The sequence below is a fragment of the Camelina sativa genome, chromosome 16 (genome assembly GCF_000633955.1).
Source record: "Camelina sativa cultivar DH55 chromosome 16, Cs, whole genome shotgun sequence".
Lineage (NCBI taxonomy): Eukaryota > Viridiplantae > Streptophyta > Magnoliopsida > Brassicales > Brassicaceae > Camelina > Camelina sativa.
Genome location: NC_025700.1, coordinates 17187069 through 17208461, shown reverse-complemented (window position 1 = coordinate 17208461; position 21393 = coordinate 17187069). Strand labels below are relative to the sequence as shown.

General features: G+C 36.9%; 2 protein-coding genes and 1 pseudogene across 2 annotated transcripts; 2 read left to right on the top strand and 1 right to left on the bottom strand.

The window, feature by feature from the left end:
* LOC104753749 (MADS-box transcription factor PHERES 2-like) lies at positions 6001 to 6822 on the bottom strand. The gene is made up of 2 exons (XM_010475952.1): positions 6243 to 6822; positions 6001 to 6101 (listed from the first exon to the last, which is right to left on the bottom strand). Exons 1-2 carry the CDS (start codon positions 6820 to 6822, stop codon positions 6001 to 6003), a joined length of 681 nt encoding a protein of 226 aa, XP_010474254.1.
* LOC104753748 lies at positions 13363 to 14796 on the top strand (annotated as a pseudogene).
* LOC104750874 (spermidine synthase 2) lies at positions 18558 to 20764 on the top strand. Its single transcript, XM_010472725.2, has 8 exons — positions 18558 to 18828; positions 18973 to 19049; positions 19158 to 19280; positions 19551 to 19655; positions 19760 to 19832; positions 19924 to 20191; positions 20283 to 20412; positions 20505 to 20764. Exons 1-8 carry the CDS (start codon positions 18639 to 18641, stop codon positions 20568 to 20570), a joined length of 1032 nt encoding a protein of 343 aa, XP_010471027.1. The 5' UTR covers positions 18558 to 18638; the 3' UTR covers positions 20571 to 20764.

Here is a 21393-nt window from a genome sequence, read left to right as displayed (position 1 = left end):
ATGTAATTCGTACAATTTCTTAAGTGCACGGATAAATAATAATAAATATATGTTAAGTTGTACAACTCATTTAGTGTACATATGTATACTAATATATACATTTTCATCCGTACACCTAATATGAAGTATATTAAATTTGAATAAATTAAAAAATATTTATATTTTTGTATTTTTGTACACTAGATGAGTAGTACAGATGCAACTACCCTTTTGTAATTTCACACACTACACTTTACCCACTTTCTCAATTATCACACAACTCTTCTATTACACAAATAGTAAAACCTACCTATTTCTGTAATTATAAATAGTTTATGTACTAAATCCAATTAAGTTTTCAAAATGTACTATTTTGCAAAGAAACCTTAGAAATTATCTTATGAGTTCTCTTTCTTAATTTCTTTCTATATGGATTGATTGTGAGCTTTCTGGTGATATTCTTTTCCTAAGTCATGTTTTTCTAATAGAATTTACATCTTTAATATATTTAGAAATTGTTTTTATTCTCAAATCATTAAGGTTTTTTAGATGCTTTAATTTTGGTTTAACTAAAGGATGGTATGTATGGAAAATCATGGGGAGTTTTTTTACAAAGACCGGTTTTAGGGGTGGGGGGGGGGGAACAGTAGATGAAATCTTCGAAGCTGTTAAGGAAAATGATATGTTCCAGCCAAAGTTTTAAAGAATTTTGTTGGTGTCGGTAAAAGATATGTTGATGAAAATGATATTTACACTAGTTTTAACCAAACAAGTTATTTTCTTGGCATATTAAAAAGAATTTGGACATGGATCATATATAACATAAACCTGTTTTTCAATATAACAATAAATTGGTTTAATGCCTTGATATATCAAAACTATTCACAATGGTCATAATTTTATTTGTAATGGTATGACATTTAAAATAACATATGAAAACAAATTGAATATTGTTGGATTGTGGTGTGTTGGCTATAGGAGGACTGCATGTTGGATGTGTATAGAGCCTATTACAAGCTGCATGAGAGATTGAGAGGGAGAAGCACATGTGAGAGATGAAGAGGTTGATGCATCAAGAGATTGTAAGATAAAAACCTTTTGTCCCAAAGTGGAGCTTGGTTGTAGAGACAAGAGAATTGTCAATTGTGTGAAACCTAGTTTAATCTCTTGCTCGAATGAGTACACATATGAGTAATCTCATGGAGTTAGAGAAACAATAAGAACAAGAGATGCAAGAACAAAAAAAGAATTGGAATAACGAGTTGTTCTTAACGGGTAAACGATATGTACAACAAATCCACAAAATCTTAACCTCGATCTTTGTCCACACAATTTGGAAGTTCAAATCCAATTTCCCCATAATTTGAAAGTTCGAATCCTCGGTCCCCCCATAATGTCAAAATCGTGGTTTAGCATTGGTTTGTTGTGCTGGAAGATCTATTAACCGCGTGAAAATAAAACTAAACCAAATTAACCCAGAAATAAACTCGAATCAACCCATTTAACAATACCTATCAAGCCTAAAATCCATAAAACATAAAAATCCTCAAATCAAAGGAAAACCTAGAACTTTAGAAACAAAAAATTCTCAATTGATCTAGAGTCGAAGTTTGCAATGATGGGTTCAATTGAGTTGGAGACGAATGTTGTAGTCATTCATTAAGAGGATATTGGGTCTGGTCCGCCAGAGGAAGGAGGATAAGGTCATCCAATACGAGACGATGAACCTGAAGATAAGATCCAAGGGAGCGAGACGCGTTTGAAATCGAGAAATTTGTAATGGAGTTTGGAGACGAACCTTCGATCTTTCACGATGAGTATCCGGACAGTGAGACTGATGAAGATGACGAAGCTGGTCGGGAGAGAAAGTGTAGCAACATCATAAGTGGAGATGGGACTTTGTACTATCACCAGAAGTTCTTCAACGCCATTGCCTTTAAGGATGTTGTACTCAATCATGCTCTGAAGATTGGATGAAACATCGCACAGTCTAGGTATTATAAAACGAAGATTGCATTTAAATGTGATGGGGATGGATGTATCGCACAGTCCAGGATGCATAACAGCTCATCTCTCGATCTCATCCAACAATGCTTCGTCAACTCACTTGAAGTGGTTCTCATCGATAAGCAATAAAGCACAGAGAATTAGAATCAAGTTTAGTTAGAAACAACCCAAACAAATCAATCAAATTACCTTAACTGATGCAGCATAAGCACAACAATAGTAGCAATGGTAAGGAATGTTGTATCACCAACTCGGAACGTGCACATGGCATTGCTCCAACAAGTGTCTCAATCTTGTCCTCCTTGCTTCAAGAGTAGATTTCTTCAATAGATTTTACTCAGTGATTATTTTGCAAAAGAAAAAAATGTTTGCAGCTGGGGAAGAAATTAGAAATTAGGGAAAAGTTGCAAAGTACCTTTTTAAAACTTAATTAGTAGCTTCACTATTTATAATTTACAAAATAATCACTTTTCACTATCCACTACTATTTACATTACTTTCTAAACTTTAAAAAAAAACTTTTATATTCAAGTATGCTATTAAAATTAAATATTTTTATTATTTATTACATTACCCTTTGAATATAATAACTAAAATACTAATCAATATAAATTTTTTGAAAAACATTTTAGGTATAAAAATTGCACTCCCTCTGTTTCATAATATATGATGTTTTAGAGAATTTTTTTTTTTAATAATATAGTATGTTTTCAAATTACTATGCAACTTTTAGTTTCATTTAATATTTAATATTATGTAATATTGTTTCTGATTGGTTGAACTTTTTAAAAATAAACATGCTTTAATCTGCCTGCTTTTAGTTAGAACATCTTATATTTTGAAACGAAGGGAGTATATTTTAGCATCTACTATTTGATATCCATTTTGTTTGACAATTTGTTTTTTTTTTTATGTAAAATAAATTTCATAAATTTTTATTTCTACAACTCATTAAAAGTACATATGTAATTCGTACAATTTATTAAGTTTACAAATGAATAATAATACATATATGTTAAGTTGTGCAACTCATTTAGTGTACACATGTATATTAACATATACATTTTCATCTGTACAACTAATAAAAAGTATATTAAATATGAATAAATTAAAAATATTTATATTTTTGTATTTCTGTATAACTACCATTTTGTAATTTCACACACTACACTTTACATCACTTCCTCGATTATCACACAACTCTTCTATTACACAAATAGTAAAACCTACCTATTTCTCTAATTATAAATAATATATGTACTAAATCCAGTTAAGTTTTGAAAATGTACCCTTTTGTAATTTCACACACTACACTTTACATCACTTTCTCGATTATCACACAACTCTTCTATTACAAAAATAGTAAAACCTACCTATTTCTATAATTATAAATAGTATAGGTACTAAATCCAGTTAAGTTTTGAAAATATACTATTTTGCAAAGAAACCTTAGAAATTATCTTATGAGTTCTCTTTCTTGATTTCCTTCTATATGGCTTGATTTTGAGCTTTCTGGTGATATTCTTTTCCTAATTCATGTTTTTTTCTAATAGAATTTACATCTTTAATATATTTAGAAAATGTTTTTATTCTCAAATCATTAAGGTTTCATTAGATGCTTTAATTTTGGTTTAACTAAAGGATGATATGTATGGAAAATCATGGAGAGTTTTTTAGAAAGACTGGTTTGGCGGGGGGGGGGGGNGAACAGTAGATGAAATCTTTGAAGCTGTTGACGAAAATGATATGTTCCAGCTAAAGTTTTAAAGAGTTTTGTTGGTGTGGCTAAAAAATATATTGATGAAAATGATATTTACACTAGTTTTAACAATAATTTGGTTTAATGCCTTAATATATCAAAATTATTTACAATGGTCATAAATTTATTTGTAATGGTATGACATTTAAAATAACATATGAAAACGAATTGAATATTGTTGGATTGTGGTGTGTTGGCTACAGGAGGACTGCATGTTGGATGTGTATAGAGCCTATTACAAGGTGCATGAGAGATTGAGAGGGAAAAGCACATGTGAGAGATGAAGAGGTTGATGCATCAAGAGATTGTAAGATAAAAACCTTTTGTCCCAAAGTGGAGTTTGGTTGTAGAGACAAGAGAAATGTCAATTGTGTGAAGCCTAGTTTAATCTCTTGGTCGATTGAGTACACATATGAGCAATCTCATGTAGTTAGAGAAACAATAAGAACAAGAGATGCAAGAACAAAAAAAATTGGAATAACGAGTTGTTCTTATCGGGAAAATGATCTCTACAACAAACCCACAAAATCTGAACCTCAATCTCTGTCCACACAATTTGGAAGTTGAAATCCAATTTTCCCATCATTTGAAAGTTCGAATCCTCGGTCCCCCATAATATCAAAATCGTGGTTTAGCATTGGTTTGCGGTGATGGAAGATATATTAACTGTGTGACAATAAAACTAAACCAAATTAACCCCAGAAATAAACTCGAATCAACCCGTTTAAGTTTTAACAATACCTATTAAGCCTAAAATCCCCAAAACATAAAAATCCCCAAATCGGAGGAAAACCTAGAACCCCAGCAACAAAAAAAAATCCCAATTGATCTAGAGTCGAAGGTTGCAATGATGGGTTCGATTGAGCTGGAGACGAATGTTGTAGTCATTCATTAAGAGGATATTGGGTCTGGTCCGCCAAAGGAAAGATGATAAGGTCATCTGATACGAGACGATGAACCTGAAGCTAAAGATCCAAGGAAGCGAGATGCGTTTGAAATCGAGAAAGTTGTAATGGAGTTTAGAGACGAACCTTCGATCTTTCACGATGAGTATCCGGACAGTGAGAATAATGAAGATGGCGAAGCTGGTCGGGAGAAAAAGTGTAACAACATCATAAGTGGAGATGGGACTTTGTACTATCACCAGAAGTTCTTCAACGCCATTGCCTTTAAGGATGTTGTACTCAGCCATGCTCTCAAGACTGGATGCGACATCGCGCAGTCCAGGTATGATAAAACGAAGATTGCATTTAGATTTGATGGGGATGGATGTATCGCACAGTCCAGGATGCATGACAGCTCATCTCTCGATCTCATCCAACAATGATTCGTCAAATCACTTGAAATTGTGATTATCATTGATAAGCTATAAAGCACAGAGAATTAGAATCAAAGTTTAATAAGCGGTGGTCAGGATTGGGAGCCGACTTTGAAATCAACACCACAATACCAGCTCACTTTGGCACACCCATAAATCTTCTTCTTTGTTGAACATTTGATGTTCCACTTGCAGATCCAGATGAATTGCTCATATCAGAGCTTAGATGTTGAAAAGAGAAAATTGAATATGTTCAAGAGAGAAACTCAAAACTATGGTTCTAAAATTTTCAATTTGGAGATTCTTCTAACTGGGTATATATTTCGGGTTGTGAATAACTCGAATCAGGTCACAATTTGGTTTACTTAATTCAGTTTTTGGTGTGATCTCAATTTTTTGTTATAAATCGTGTAAACCAACCTTGATGGGGGACCAATGATTCAAACTTTCGAATTAGGAGAAAACTGGATTTCAACTTCCAAATTGTGTGGATAGAGATTGAGGTTCAGAATATGTGGGTTTGTGGTGCTATATAAAAGTTCTTTATATGATATTAGAATATAGTTCTCGACAATATGTAGGAATCACATCAGTAGCCAAATATGCTAAAAAAAACTTCTCTACTATTTTTATTTCACATTGAATTGATGAACCGAACGTACGAGTGAAACGAATCTACTAGCTAGGTTTTTTTCTTGGATATGACTAAATTTTTTAAAATAAAATTAAGATTTTTCCAAGCAAAACTTAGAACTAGTAATCAAAATTACATTAAAACGACATCAAAAGCAAAACCTTTTATTATTATTACAAAAAGAAAATAAAAACCAAAAAGATATCACTTAGAAGTTTTGTTTTTTCAAATGACGAAAGCACAATTACAAACGATTAAATATTTCACTCAGAAGAAAAAAACAACTCCATTTTTAACTCTAAGTCACTTGTTGGTGGTATTAGGAGCACCAATATCAGCAGCGTTGATAGCGAGACCATCAGTTTTAGGTTGGTGATGGTTCGAGCCCATGGGTTCTTCATCTTCTTCAACATTAGGAATTTGATTCAAATCCAAAATAATATTTTGGTTCGAATTCAGATTCAGATTCAAATCCAGATTCAAATTCATATTGTATTGATGAATTTTCTGTGGAATCTTTCGAAAAAGATCAATAAGAAAATCACTTTGGCGTTGAATCGATTTCTGCTGATCTTGATTTTGATTCATGTGATCATAATCTCCAACTGGGACAGCAACTGCATCTGCAACAACAGAAGGAGGTAAACGAGAAGAAGATGCACCATTCTCCATAAAATTCTGCATCCTGTAAGTAAGCTTGTCGATATAAGTATCAACAAAAGAACTTAAATCCTGAAGATTCTTCTCACCAAGCTTGTGCACATCAATCTCTCCTTTAAGGCAACCAAACATCATATTTTGCATCTCAAAATTTTGGTTTTCAGTACGCAATTTTTGCAATTCCGCTTCCTCTTTAGCAATCCTCTTACGCAGAAAACCTTCTTGATCCACCATCCTCTTATTCCGATCGTCCATCGGAACCTCCATAAAATCTGATAACACTTTCTCCGCGCCTTCTCTTGATGGCCAAGCCTCAGGGTCTGGGGTATACGGACTGTAGATAACCGCACACATCTTGACGTCACAGAGAGTCGACAGCTCAGCAAGTTTCTTCATCATCCCTTTTTTCCGTTTGATGAAGCTTCTTTTTCTCGATGCTTCGTTTTCTATAAGCAAATACTTCATTTTCACTATCTTTGTTTTGTGTTTTATTTTGCTGGCATGAGGTGTTTATATAAGAAATGAAAGGTACTTCTACCCATTAGGGTTTTGTTTCATTGCTTGCTCATTAGCTTTAGATTTGGTTGACTCTCAGATATCATATCCGTTTTACTCATACGTGTAAGCATTGGATTGAATATAAAACGATAACCCTATCATTTTAAAGATAGTTAGTAATCCTATTTAGATATAATATTTTTTATGGGACGTGAAGATATAGATATTGTATTAAGAGTAATTTTTGCACTCACATATGTATTGTGAGATGTACTTTTATTTAGGATGTCCACGTTAGTAAAAAGTTACATGAAAATTGATTTAAAATATTTACGATGTATAAGTCTAAATTTTGTAATTTTCATATGAAAGACTAATTTAAATGGATAAAAGTAAAGTGATAAAAACTTAAGTTATAAAAAGGAAAATATTTGTGGAATATAAAATAACAATATGGATAATATAGATAATGTACTATATTATATGTTATAAATATGAGTTGTAAGACATTTAAACGACCAAAACCATCTACACTCTCAATTTTTGTTCAACTATTATAGTGGCTTATACATCGATTAGTTCATGCGTCCGATTAATTAATTTATGATATTTTATTCGGATAAGAAATTAAAGTTAATTTATCCTACTACTATTTATACTAGGATTCAGACCCCCCCGCGATGTCGCGGGGGAAGTATTTTAGAAAAAAAAAAAAAAAATTTAATGAAAAGTATTAAAATAGTTTTTAATGAAAAGTTACGATAAATAGACACAAATGTAAATTCTATAGTAAGTTTTATTAAATTTTAGTTAGATTATAAAATAACATTGTATATTATATATTAATATTCAAATTGTTTAGATTCAACATAAAATGAAAATTTTGTTTCAACGAACAATGATTTGTTAGTTATTGATGAAGAGACAAATATATAGAGAGTTCAAAAGATATAACTATTTATATATACACACCTATTAGAACGAAAAATTGTGATGAAAAAATTTGAATAACATATTGAAACGACCTGACCCGTTTTTTTTGTTTTTTTTAATAATAAATAATAATAATATATATAAACTACAACTAGTGGTCTTATACCCACTAGCCACCTAACCACAATCACAACCAACAACGGAAATAACCAATACCAATAACCAATAAATATCCAGTAATAAACCATTATTATAACATAACCAATCTCCAATAATTCAACCAACAGGAAACATAGAAACAACAACCTAGCAATGTTTCTAATGACCCAACTCTAGCAACCTAGCAATGCCAGACAACATACAATCGAGTCCCTAGAACATCTTCCTCTTCATTGCCTTGATTCCACGATCACACTTTGCCTTTACCTGCACCACAAACACAAATTGAGATGCATGAGGATTTGATAAATACTCAGTGAGACAATCCTCCCATCTACTTGGCTAGACACACAAGCAATAAAATCTCTCATGCCACAAACAAAAACAATAAAACAAACCAGGAACATGCACAAGTGACCCGAGACGATCCGGTTACTGTCAGAAGGGTGTCGACCGATACCATAAGGTGTCGACCGATACTGGACATCTGGTGTCGACCAACACCACTTGGGTGTCGACCGACACCTGCTCAACACCCCCAAAACCCTAACGGTGTCGACCGACACCTCCACATGGTGTCAACCGGCACTCGCCAAGTTTCCGAGCCGTCCTCGCGTTGGTGTCGACCGACACCACTGTCGAGCAGTGATTTCCTTCGAACAGAACCTCCAAATCTCGCCTCCAAACTTCTCCTCTTCGTCCCACACAATCCCAGGAACGAATCCAAGCCTCAAGACCTACGAAAAACTCACAAACTACCAAAACAAACAATCAAACAACACACAATATCACAGAAACAGAGATCTTAGCTTAGATAAGCCATGGTCATGCACTCACCTTAGCCAACAATGAGATCTAAGCCCAAAAGACAAAGCGACCACCACAAAAACCTTCCCACCACGTTCCTAGCCTTGGATCTTCACTCTCACAGCAAGATCTCTCCAAAAACGCCTTCAAATCTCACAATCTCTCTCTAGAACCTCAAGAACAGTTTTCTCTGTTTGTTTTCTCTCAAAGCGGCGTGAGACAAAACAAAACACGACGCTAGGTCGTTTTCTCCTTTTGAAACCTTGGTTCAAATGGTTTCCTTAAATCAAACTGGTCCAAATCGATAATTAAATCGAACTGCTCAACCCAGAAAACCTTGGTGTCGAGCGACACCACCATGGGTGTCGATCGACACCCACCCCCAAAACGCAGAGTTTTGGTTCACGGGCGTTACAATTCTCCCCCACTAACATAGATTCATCCGCGAATCTCGAACAACCATCAGTCAAGTACTCCCGTGCAACCGTCTCCACGGCCCGCACTCCTCTGACCAATCCACGAAAGGTCACCTCTAGGCGATAGACTTACGCTCCAGGCATTATTTGCTCTCGACTTTTAGACTTTCCTTTACTCACAGGCCTAAACCCTGAGTTTTTATTGGCTCCTCATCAGGCCGAAGCCTGCATGCCATAATATTGGCTCCTCATCGGGCCTAAGCCCACATGCCATAATATATATAAGGAAGTCCAATACTCGTCTCTCGGGTTGCCACCCTACAGCGTGCCCCCGGATCGTCATCCGAAATCGATATACCAACCACACTCCCAAGCCACAAAGTCTTAGAATATGAAGGTACTAGGAGAACCAAAGTCCCCCAAGAGTCGTGAGCAAACAATTCTGAACACGTCTGAGTCATATCCCTATCCAGGTTTCCTTTCTGGTGGCTCGCGTAAGACAACACAATGTCCTACCCACCAAATATCCCCTCACTGGAATACCTCATGACCACACAAGGATCATCTCACTGCCTCACGGGCCACCACAAAGGCCAAACAAATGTCCTAAACAGGACCGCCACAAAGGCCCAACAAATGTCCTCAACAGGACCACCACAAAAGCCAAACAAATGTCCTAAACAGGACCGCCACAAAGGCCAAACAAATGTCCTAAACAAGACCGCCACCAAGACCACTCGTCCCGAAGGACCGTCACATAGACCATCTGTCCCGAAGGACCGCATAAACATGCACTCTGGCTAAACAGCCCGCCACAAAGGCCACACAATTGGCTAAACAGTCCGCCACAAAGGCCACACAATGGCTAAACAGCCTGCCCCAAAGGCCACACAATAGCTAAACAGCCTGCCACAAAGGCCACACAATGGCTAAATTGCCCGCCACAAAGGCCACACAATAGATAAACAGCCCGCCACAAAGGCCACACACGTCTCGCAAAACCGCCGCACACGACACACAATGACCCATGGTCCGCCGCTAAGGCCAAACTAGCCTCTTCAAGGCTCACAACCACTAAAAATTGACAAATTCTAACTCACATAAAACTTTCAATTTTTTAGCACTTTCCACTTCTGGAAACTTCCCACTTACAGAAACTTCTATTTCAGGAAACTTCCCCTCAAACACCATCACAGTCCCAAAGGATTCCAATCAAAGGAATCTTCTTCTTCCGAAGTTCCTTGATCCTCCTCTCGAGCACCCTCACTGGTCTCGCCTCCAACGTCATGTTTTGCTGAAGATCCTCAGAGATCTTAGCCAACAACCGATCATATTCACAGAGACACTTCCGAAACATAGACACATGGAAAACCTTATGGAATGCTCGCATAACCTCAGGTAATTCCAGCCTATATGCCACTGGTCCAACTCGCTCAATCACTCTGAACGGAACCATATACCTNGTCAGCTGCAACCAAACCCAACGGCTCTTGAGAAACTGCACACAAGCTCAATGCACTGATCTCTCCTACCAGAGAATNACCATATACCTCGGACTCCACTTAGTCTCAGTCAATGACCTGTTCGGACCCTGCAACATGTCCATCTTGAGGAACACTCTATCTCCAACCTGAAACTCAAGATCTCTCCTCCTCCTATCGGCATAACTCCTCTGCCGATCCTGAGCTTCCTTCATGTTCAGCGTGAGAACCCGAATCTTCTCTGAGGTCTCCTGAACAAAATCTGCCCCGTACATGCTCCTCTCCCCCACCTGAGTCCAGCATAACGATGTACGACACGACCTCCAATACAAAGCCTCATAAGGTGCCATGCCAATATTCGCCTAGTAACTATTGTTATAAGAAAACTCTACCAAGCTCAAATGATCTGCCCAATGGCCACACCAATCCAGCACACACATCCTTAGCAAATCCTCCAACGCCTGGATCGTCCTCTCTGACTGTCCATCTGTCTGGGGATGATAAGTTGTACTCATATACACCTTAGTGCCCATCTCTGCCTGAAATGCCCTCCAGAACACCGAAGTGAACTTGGAATCCCTATCAGACACAATACTCGCTGGCACACCATGCAACTTGACTATCTCCTTCACATACTTCTTAGCCAAGACCGGTGCTCCATCAGTCTTCTTAATGGCCAGAAAATGTGCCGACTTAGTCAACCGGTCCACAATGACCCAAATAGCATCAAACGTCCTGGACACTGGCAAACCTACCACGAAGTCCATAGTAATCATATCTCACTTCCACTCTGGAATGGGAAGACTCTTCAGCAAACCACCTTGTACCTGATGCTCAGCCTTCAGTAACTAACACACAACACACCTCGCAACCCAACTAGCCATGTCCTTCTTCATCCTGACCCAGTGATAGTACCTCTTGAGATCTCGGTATATCTTAGTCGCTCATGGATGAATAGAGAACATGCTAGCATGAGCCTCTCTCAGAATCTCCTGCCTCAACTCCTCATCCTTGGGCACACAGATCCGCCCATGCACCAGAATAGTACCATTAGCCGAAACATGATACTCTGAATCAACATCCTCTGAGGCATTCACCAGCCCCAAATCCGACTCCTGAGCCAACCGCACTCTGCTCAACAAATCTGCTCTGTCAGCTGCAACCAAACCCAACGGCTCTTGAGAAACTGCACACAAGCTCAATGCACTGATCTCTCCTACCAGAGAATCCATATCCTGCTCCTGAGCCGAAGCCGCCCGCTTCCGACTCAAAGCATCTGCAACCAAGTTAGCCTTACCAGGATGATAGGCTATCTCCAGATCATAATCCGCCACCAGCTCCATCCACCGCCTCTGCCTCAAGTTCAGCTTGGGCTGAGTGAATATGTACTTCAGGCTCTTATGATCTATAAACACATGTACCTTTGCACCATAAAGATAAGATCTCCAAATCTTCAGGGCAAAAACCACAGCACCCATCTCCAAGTCATGAGTAGGATAGTTGTCCTCATGCTTCCGCATCTGCCGCGAAGCATAGGCAATCACCTTCCCATGCTGCATCAACACACATCCCAAACCCACTCTGTATGCATCTGCATAAACCACATAGGGTTCTCCCTGCTCAGGCAAAGCCAAAAACTGGAGTAGTAGACAACATCTACTTTAGGCTTGCAAATTCGTCCTTGCACTCATGTGACCACCCAAAAGAAACATTCTTCGATGTCAACTTAGTCACAGGATATGCTCCGCTTGCAAAGCCCTGCACAAACCTCCTGTAATAGCCTACCAACCCGATGAAACTCCTGATCTTTGTGGCATTTTGCGGTCTAGGTCAATCCCTGATAGCCTGAATCATCTCCAGATCTACAGAAATCCCATCTGTAGAAACTATGTGACCCAGAAAACCCATCTCACGCTGCCAATAACTACACTTGCTCAACTTAGCAAACAACTTCTGCTCACGCAGCTTCTCCAGAACTGCTCTCGAATGCACTGCATGCTCCTCAGGACTCTTAGAGAAAACCAGAATATCGTCGATGAAAATGATGACAGACATGTACAAAAATTCCTGAAACACGTTGTTCATCAACCTCATAAACGCTGCTTTTGCATTTGTCAAACAAAAAGGCATCACCACAAACTCAAAATGCCCATACCTCATCCTGAAAGCAGTCAGATTTATCAGGATATGCCTCATCTATCAGGATCTGATGATAACCCGACGCCAGATCTATCTTGGAGAACCAAGTAACACCTCTCAACTGATCCAACAACTCATCGATCCTCGGAAAAGGGTACTTGTTCTTCACAGTGACCCGGTTGAGACCCCGATAATCAATACACAAGCGGAAACTCTCATCCTTATTATGTAAATTTTATCATAAGATCTCATGTGCAAATATATATATATATATATATATATATGTATTATCATAACACACATATATGCCTAGGTATATATAAAAATTATAATATTTATTATTTACAGCCATTATAGCTCTCCTTTTTATATAAGTAACTGGTTTTCAAAAAAAAAGTTACGATTGTATTTTTTGGAAAGATATTTTATTTTTGTTAACAATTTAATAACTTTATCAAATAACGTAAAAATAGTTGTATTCAAATATTAAATTTAAGTATGATGTCTATATGTTCCGAAACGTATTTTTAGTGAATATTATAACATATTGTTTAATTATAATGAATGTAGATATGTCGTCTAATCGTCGACGAAATATAAATCCATCCAGACGAGCAAATCCAAGTGAAATTACAACTCCTCCTACAGAAACAACCATACAGGTAAATCTATGTTTTGCCTTTTTAGAAAATATTTTATTAGTTAAAATTTACATAATAATTAATATTGTATAAATGATATATGTAGAACAAAGACAAGTACAAATGGTCGCATATCCAGGAAAAAATATTAATTCAATTGTTTGACGAAGCATTAATTAAAGTGGATTAATTCAAAAGTTCAATCAATCGTTCAACATGGATATAACTTATGGTTTTTCAAAAACAAGCTGGATGAATTCAAAAAACTATAAAAGGTGGAATGTTCTTATGCATAAAACTGGAATAACGGTTGATCCTGATACATCTATGATATATGCATCTGAATCATGGTGGGCGGACCAAGAGTTTGTAAGTACACATTATCCTTCTACATATAAACTTATGTATAAAAATTTAGATTTTTAAACTAATCCACTTTAATTTTAGGGCTGCAAATTAACAAAAAGCTTGAACCGAAAGCCGCCTGAGTTTTGGGACGTGATGAAACGATGTCTGGCATTACATGATGTTCCATCACAATCTCAACACTCCGCTCGTCAAAGAAGAGAACAATTGCTTAACGAGCATGGAGATGGAGATGAGAATCATTATGACTCAGATGCCGATAGTGATGACGAACCACAAACACAAGTTCCGGAGACGCAAGAAGAAGAAGAAGAAGTTTATCGTGTTACTATTGATGACGATGAAACCTTACAACACTCCGCTCCCAGAACCCAACAACGAAGTAGACTAAATTTGCAGTCGATTGCTAGATGTGGGAGTAACATACAAAGATCTGGTGGAAGCTCCTGAGTTTCTATTGGAAGTGGTTCACAAAGAAATCGTAGGCGACAATCATTTGAAACAACTATACAAGACACCATCGCTGGGTACAGAGAATTTCAACGACAAAGTTTTCAACAACTTCGTCCTGGTGGTTTTGACCAAGATGATTATGATGAATTTAAAAAAGCGGAAGCAATATTCACTGCGCTAGACCTACCCAAGTACACAAAATTTTATTGGGCATGCATTAACGCATTTAAGGAGTTAGTTTTTTGGCGTAAGTATTTTATTGTCATAGCAGGAAGCGATGACGAAGATAAGCTGCAATTATTATAAGCTATAACTGGTGTTTCACGGAACAACCAAGATGTGCCAAAACAGTTAAGCTCAGGTCATTCATTTGGGAGTCTGGATTCATGAGGTCTATCATCTGGTAGTCCATCATTTGTGGGTAATAATTTAGGAGGGCAAAATCCACTTGGTTGTTGGGGTCCTGGTTATCGACAATGGGGCAAATGGCACAACAAAGTTTACCGAGTTTCCTTTGCCTCCATTAGAGAAGTATTATCTCTTTGACTCTGGCTATCCAAACAAACAAGGATTTTTTGCTCCTTATAGATCATCACCAAATCGAGTTGTGAGATATCATATGTCCCAATTTTATTCTGATCCTCCTCCAAGGAATAAACATGAATTGTTTAACCGATGTCATGCATCTTTACGGTATGTTATTGAAAGAACGTTTGGAGTTCGGAAAAAGAAGTGGAGGATACTTTCTGATTTTCCAAGATATAATGTTCATATTCAAAAAAGAGTGGTAATGGCTACAGTGGGACTACATAATTTCATTAGGATTACAAATTTCTCGGATGCAGATTTCGCAGATGTAATGACCGAGACAAATAACAACCAAAATTTTGAGCATGATACATGTGACATGGATGTAACAGATATAGCAGATGGAGAAGCTATGACGCAAATAAGAGACAATATTGCAAATATGTTATGGGAAAATCAAAGTACACGATAATTTTTTTTTAAAATTGTATCTTTTATGGTTGAGCTTTTTATTAATATTTCAAAAAAAAAATACTTTTTGCTCAACTATAGTATTTAAGGTTTATAAATACAGTTATTTTTATTATTAATTCATAACATACAATAATATACAAACATACTAATTATTAATAAATTTATTTATAATATATGTAATCCGCACCGCTTTTCCTTTTTTTATCAATCACACAATTAATACTGAACCGCAAATAGTTTTTTCACCAATCAAATATCATTCTGTACCGCTTATTTTGTATAAACCGCACTTGTCCCGCAAACTGCATGTACCGCAGTTGATACGTACCGCACTTTAAAACCGTTTTTCCCGCACAAAAAAAACCGCGGTCACCATTCGGACCCTTAAACTCGATTTAAGTAGGATATATGGGCAAAAAGTGAGTCGTACCAAAAATGTGCCTGTCCAAACAATAAGCTACATATTATTTAAAATTCTTTTCTTACAAAATTTATATAGTTTTGTGTATTGCCTATTTATTTCTTGCGATTTATTAGTGTCATAGTTCAACTTACTACTCTTTTTAATTTTCTTTCGGTCCAACTACTACTCTTTTTAATTAACTGTTTATTTTAAAGTTTCAGTGATTTATTTATCTCTTGCATGAACTTTATCGATCAATTGCAAAGCTTCATTCACCTCGAGCCCTTCAACAAACATAACATTCAACATGGTCTATACGTTAAAAAAAATGGTATACTGTTGTTGAAACCTGTGAGTAAACACACATCTTTAAGTTGTTTGCATGACCCACTGAAAGAACACTTCTCAATTTTAAGGATCAGTTAGCTTACAAGATCCAAAATTGAGCCTACATCAAACCTTGCTAAAGATATAGCTTTCTTGAAACTAAAATCTAAATGTGAGATAAAAAAAAATATATAAAGAGAGCATTCGAAACAGTTCTTGCTCTCTAAATTATTAAAAAATACGATCCGAAAATCTCTATGTAATATGAGGCGTAAAGCATTTATTATTGGATTTTGTGATTTTTGTTTTTTTTTTTCTTTTTGATATACCCGATCGGCTGATCCGGTCGACCTTGGAGGGGAGCGCACCGAAGTGCTACTATGTGGACTTATCTTCCCATCTAGATGTTGCACTATCACACTGCCTAACTCAAGTTTGGAATGTCTTTTGACTAATGCTTGGAGATAATCAGACTGCATGCATTTCTTATTATAAGATAAACTAGTTAGGTTAAGTCTCTTATAAACTAGTTAGGTTAAGTCTCGGCAGACAAATTTCCGAATAAGGTGTTAATAACAGCAACAGAAGAAAATCTAACTTGATTGTGGGAATTTCACCCTTTCCCCCGTAACTTCTGTTCTTATTATACATATTTCTCTTTGTTTTACGTATTTGATTAAAATAATTGTAAATTTATAATCTAATTTTCTAATATATCTCAATGTAGAACCCTATCTTTTTTCTCAGCCTGTGCTTTTTCGTCGAATCTCTTCAAAAGAAAATATACGCTTTTAGCGCGGACGCGCGCACACACACACACAAAGACTGTGTAATATGCTCTTTTTGGTTTTCTTTTCCTTGTCCACAATAATATTCGAAAATAGTAGGTACCAAAACCCCCAAAGTAATAAACAGTAGAGTTGTCTGTAAATTAATTTTTGGATGTGACGACATTCTATTCGATTCATGTTCAGTTAGACTTGTTTAGGTCACTGCCATAAAACACAAAACTCGACATCTACTAGCAAGTGAGACTTTGCCTCAGTCTCTCGGCCACCATAACCTTTTTTTTTTAATTTAATCAGGGAAAAAAACATTATTTGATTTGTTTATGTTATGAACCATGGATTGCCAATAATTTTCTTTGACAATTTCAATTTTTCTACATGCAATAATTCGATTTTTTTTTTGTCAAAGCAATAATTCGAATTGTAATGCAACAAAACAAACATTTCTCGAAATAAGACAAGCTGACACAGCCTTTTTTGTTTTTTCACTGACACACATATTTTACACGTGTGTGAGACCGCGCTTTAAAGAAATCGCATCATCTCCTAATTTAACCTCAAACGTCTTTTTTTTTTTGTGTGTGTGGGTGGCATTTTTGCGTTTGCAATTTGAAACGTATAAACTAAACACAATCTGAAAATTAAAAAAACAATACATTTAAACGTTTTTTGTTTAAAGGTATTCAATTATATAAATAAATGTTCAATGGACTATTTCCAGATTTAGGCCCATTACAATCTCCAAAAGGCCTAAACCACATACATCAAACCAAGTAAAAGTGTAAATCAAAATTGACTTGGGTTTAATTACGAACCGGAATCAAACCGGCACTCGTTTACCCTAATCTTCAACTGAAGAATACAGTTGGAGCCGCCGTCCATGTTATTGCGGATGCTCATCGAAACAGGATCTCCGACGAGCTTGGACGACGCGAGTTAAACGGAGATGGTGATCCAAGATCCGTTGCCATCCCGCCACTGTAGAACAGCTTTGAAGAGGAAGAAAAGATCTGAGCTTCTATTGTCGAAGAGATACAGGCTCATATGTGAGAAGAGATAGGCGGTAGGGAGTAGATCTGAACCCTTCGACGGTGGCTTAGCTTCTCCTTACCGTAGACGACCTCCCCTATCGAACAACAACAGCCCAAAGAAACCTCCAAAATCTCCAGTCTTCAGATCTAACCACCTTCCTCTCTCGATCCTTGCCGTGAATCTCCCTCTTCTACTCCTCGTCGCACCACCACCGATAGAGCTCTTACCGTTGGTGTGTCGAGGAAACTTCTCCCTTCCGCTGTTCCCTTGATTTTGATCACAAAGTTTTTACCTTGTTAATGCAACAGTTAACAGATAAAGCGCCATGAGCCCCAGGGCTCTCTTAGTCGCCGGAATCAACGGAGAATCCCCAACGACGGTGTAAGAGTTTGTGATAAAAAAAAAAAAGTTTACGAGAGAAAATCACCGAAAATGAGATCCACGTGCCTGCGATTCTCTCTCGACTTGACTCTGGATTAGTTAATAATACAGCTAGACGTTTTATCAAAACGAAACGATGGAGGCTAAAAGAAAAGCAAAAAGAACAAAAAGGAGAAAAAAAGCTGTCATGATTGATTTCAATTATTCCGAGTTATCATCACAAAATAATTAAAATTTCCATATTCACGTACTGAAAAATTTAACAAAATAAAATATACGTATTTATGAAAATCGATTTTTATAACAGTCGAATCGTACGGCAGATATTGGTTGGCCCCCCTCTCTCTTATATCATCATCTCCGCATCAAAACAAACAACTCTCACATGAGCAACAAAACCCTAATCTCTTCACTCACTCTCTCTCTCTTCTTATATAAACAGAGAGCATCCATCTATGTCGTCAACACAAGAAGCTTCAGCTACTGATTCACCCGTGAAGAGACCAAGAGAAGAAGAAAACGGCGCCGCCATGGAAACAGAGAACGGTACTGGAGGAGGAGGAGGAGGAGAGATGATAAAGGAGCCTTCTTGTATGTCCTCTGTTATTCCTGGATGGTTCTCTGAGATGAGTCCTATGTGGCCAGGTTTTGATATAAAGTCTCATTCTTTTCTGGAATTGTTTCCCAAATTTTTAACTTCTTGATCAATGAATCAAACTCTGTTGCTCTCTGTTTGTTCACAATTGGGGTATCTGCGAAGCTGATTTTTTGAATTTTATGAGTTTGTAGGAGAAGCACATTCACTAAAGGTAGAGAAGATTCTATTCCAAGGCAAATCTGATTACCAGGATGTTATTGTTTTCCAGGTAACAAAAAAGACAGTTTCTACTTGTTTAGTATTGTAGTCTCATAGCTTCCAAGTTTGGTTTCACTTATATAAAGTTTTCAACTTTGGTGAACTTTTTTTGGCTTAGTCTGCAACATATGGAAAGGTTCTTGTTTTGGATGGAGTGATTCAGCTTACTGAAAGAGATGAATGTGCATATCAGGAAATGATCACTCATCTTCCTTTGTGTTCCATCCCCAATCCCAAGAAGGTAATCCTCTTTTAGCAGATGGATTGTATTGTTAGGGTAGCTTAGATACTTAAAGTCTCTTGCTTTCAACTGCTAAAAAGGTTACTTTTGGTAAAGTGAATTGCCTTTCTTGTCTATTAGTCATGTCCATAGAAATGATTTGACCTGGGATGGTTTAGGATGATGGTTCTATAAGGGAGTAGCTAAAACTGCTGCCTGATTTGTTGCTAGTTGTCAGTAAAATTTTAGCCAAGTGTGTTTCTTATGGAAACGTTTATCTATCTTATTTAGGTTCTTGTCATTGGGGGAGGAGATGGAGGAGTCTTGCGGGAAGTGGCACGTCATAGTTCTGTTGAGCAGATTGACATTTGTGAAATCGATAAAATGGTGGTTGATGTGAGTTTGTCACATTCTTTTCTTCTATTTTGTATCATTGCATTACATTGTGATGAGATTTACTTAGGTTTTAATGCGTTTCCACCTTCTGTGATCTTATTCAGGTGTCTAAGCAATATTTTCCTAAGGTAGCAGTTGGATACAAGGATCCTCGCGTCAACCTCCTCATCGGCGATGGTACTCGAATGTTCTGCTTTTTATGTCTCTCTCTCTCTCTGTCTGAACAAGTTTTATTAGTTTTATACAATGTTGTGGCAATATTTTGCAGGTGTTGCTTTCTTGAAGAATGCTGCTGAAGGAACCTATGATGCTGTTATTGTTGATTCGTCTGATCCGATTGGTCCAGCAAAAGAGTTATTTGAGAAACCTTTCTTTGAGTCAGTGAATAGAGCTCTTCGTCCTGGTGGAGTTGTGTGCACACAGGCTGAAAGCTTGTGGCTTCACATGGACATTATTGAAGACATTGTGTCTAATTGCCGTGAGATATTCAAGGGATCTGTGAACTACGCTTGGACCAGCGTTCCAACTTACCCGAGGTCTTTTGAAATTGGATCTTGAAAACATTTTTTTGGTTTTCTTTTGCATTGGTTTAAAAAAATCTGAAGTCTTATGGCGATTCTTTTGCAGTGGAGTCATTGGATTCATGCTTTGTTCAACTGAAGGACCACAGGTTGATTTCAAGAAGCCAGTAAACCCTATTGATGCTGATGAGAGCTCTATTAAATCATTCGGGCCCTTAAAGTTTTACAACGCAGAGGTATGTAAAAGTATTCACTTTCTTCGGTTTCTTTTCGAAATGTGTTTTTGAATTATTGTGCTAAAACGGATTGAATCTTTTGGGGGTTGCAGATTCACTCAGCTGCTTTCTGCTTGCCCTCTTTCGCTAAGAAGGTTATCGATTCGAAAGCTAACTAGAAGAGAGGAGAGAGCTCATTTACCTTTGAGAAATTTCACGTAGAAGTGAATCATCGTGATGATGATCCTTTCGAAAGTAATAAAGTTTCAACTTTTAGAATGTATTGTCTCTTCGTTCTCCTTCTCCACCAATGTTCTGTGACACTGCACCACTGAGATGCAAATAGTAATTTACTATTCCACTCTCTTTTTCTTTTGTTAGCCTCACACATACCTCATATCCTTTCTTTAACATTATGCATCTCGAAATCGCTATAGTTTTGATCGAAGGTGAACACTTTGTGGATAACAGATTGTGATTCGAACGAGACCCAAAGTTTTTAGCTTTCCTTATTTAACTCCCACTGCACTTGGAATATAATTCATGTGTCATCCTCAAAGCTAGAACCCAAAGCTTTTGGCTTTTGGCATGTTTCCTTTAAAAAATTACCAAAGACAAATAAAACAAAACGGAGTGGATGGGTGACTCAGTGTCTCAGTGAGTAACGGAACAGTCGGAGTGATGCAAATTGTCTAGGTCAACGGAGACAAGATGTGGTGCTCATTACTCATTAGTGTGATATGTTGATACTTAATAAGTGATTGATTCTGTCATTTCTGATCATGGCAACTGTTTTTTTTTTTAATGGGCTTTAGTTTAAACGAAACGTTTTTGGGCTTACATCATGATCGGCCGACCACAAAATAAAGTAGGTCGTTGACCATCGTAATACACGTGTGTGTGTTCACATCGATCGTTAAATGACAACAGTATCACATAAATACGACCTTTTCATGATTTTTTATTTTATTTTATCTTCGTGATAAGTTTACTTAATCATCA

Excerpts from the sequence above, each read along its gene's own strand:
- LOC104750874 (XM_010472725.2), top strand. The coding sequence starts at position 18,639 with ATGTCGTCAACACAAGAAGCTTCAGCTACTGATTCACCCGTGAAGAGA. Across the intron at positions 19,656-19,759 it reads TCGATAAAATGGTGGTTGAT|GTGTCTAAGCAATATTTTCC; the intron begins GTGAGTTTGTCA and ends GATCTTATTCAG. Across the intron at positions 20,192-20,282 it reads AGCGTTCCAACTTACCCGAG|TGGAGTCATTGGATTCATGC; the intron begins GTCTTTTGAAAT and ends ATTCTTTTGCAG.
- LOC104753749 (XM_010475952.1), bottom strand. The coding sequence starts at position 6,822 with ATGAAGTATTTGCTTATAGAAAACGAAGCATCGAGAAAAAGAAGCTTC. Across the intron at positions 6,102-6,242 it reads GAAATCGATTCAACGCCAAA|AAGATGAAGAACCCATGGGC; the intron begins GTGATTTTCTTA and ends CTAATGTTGAAG.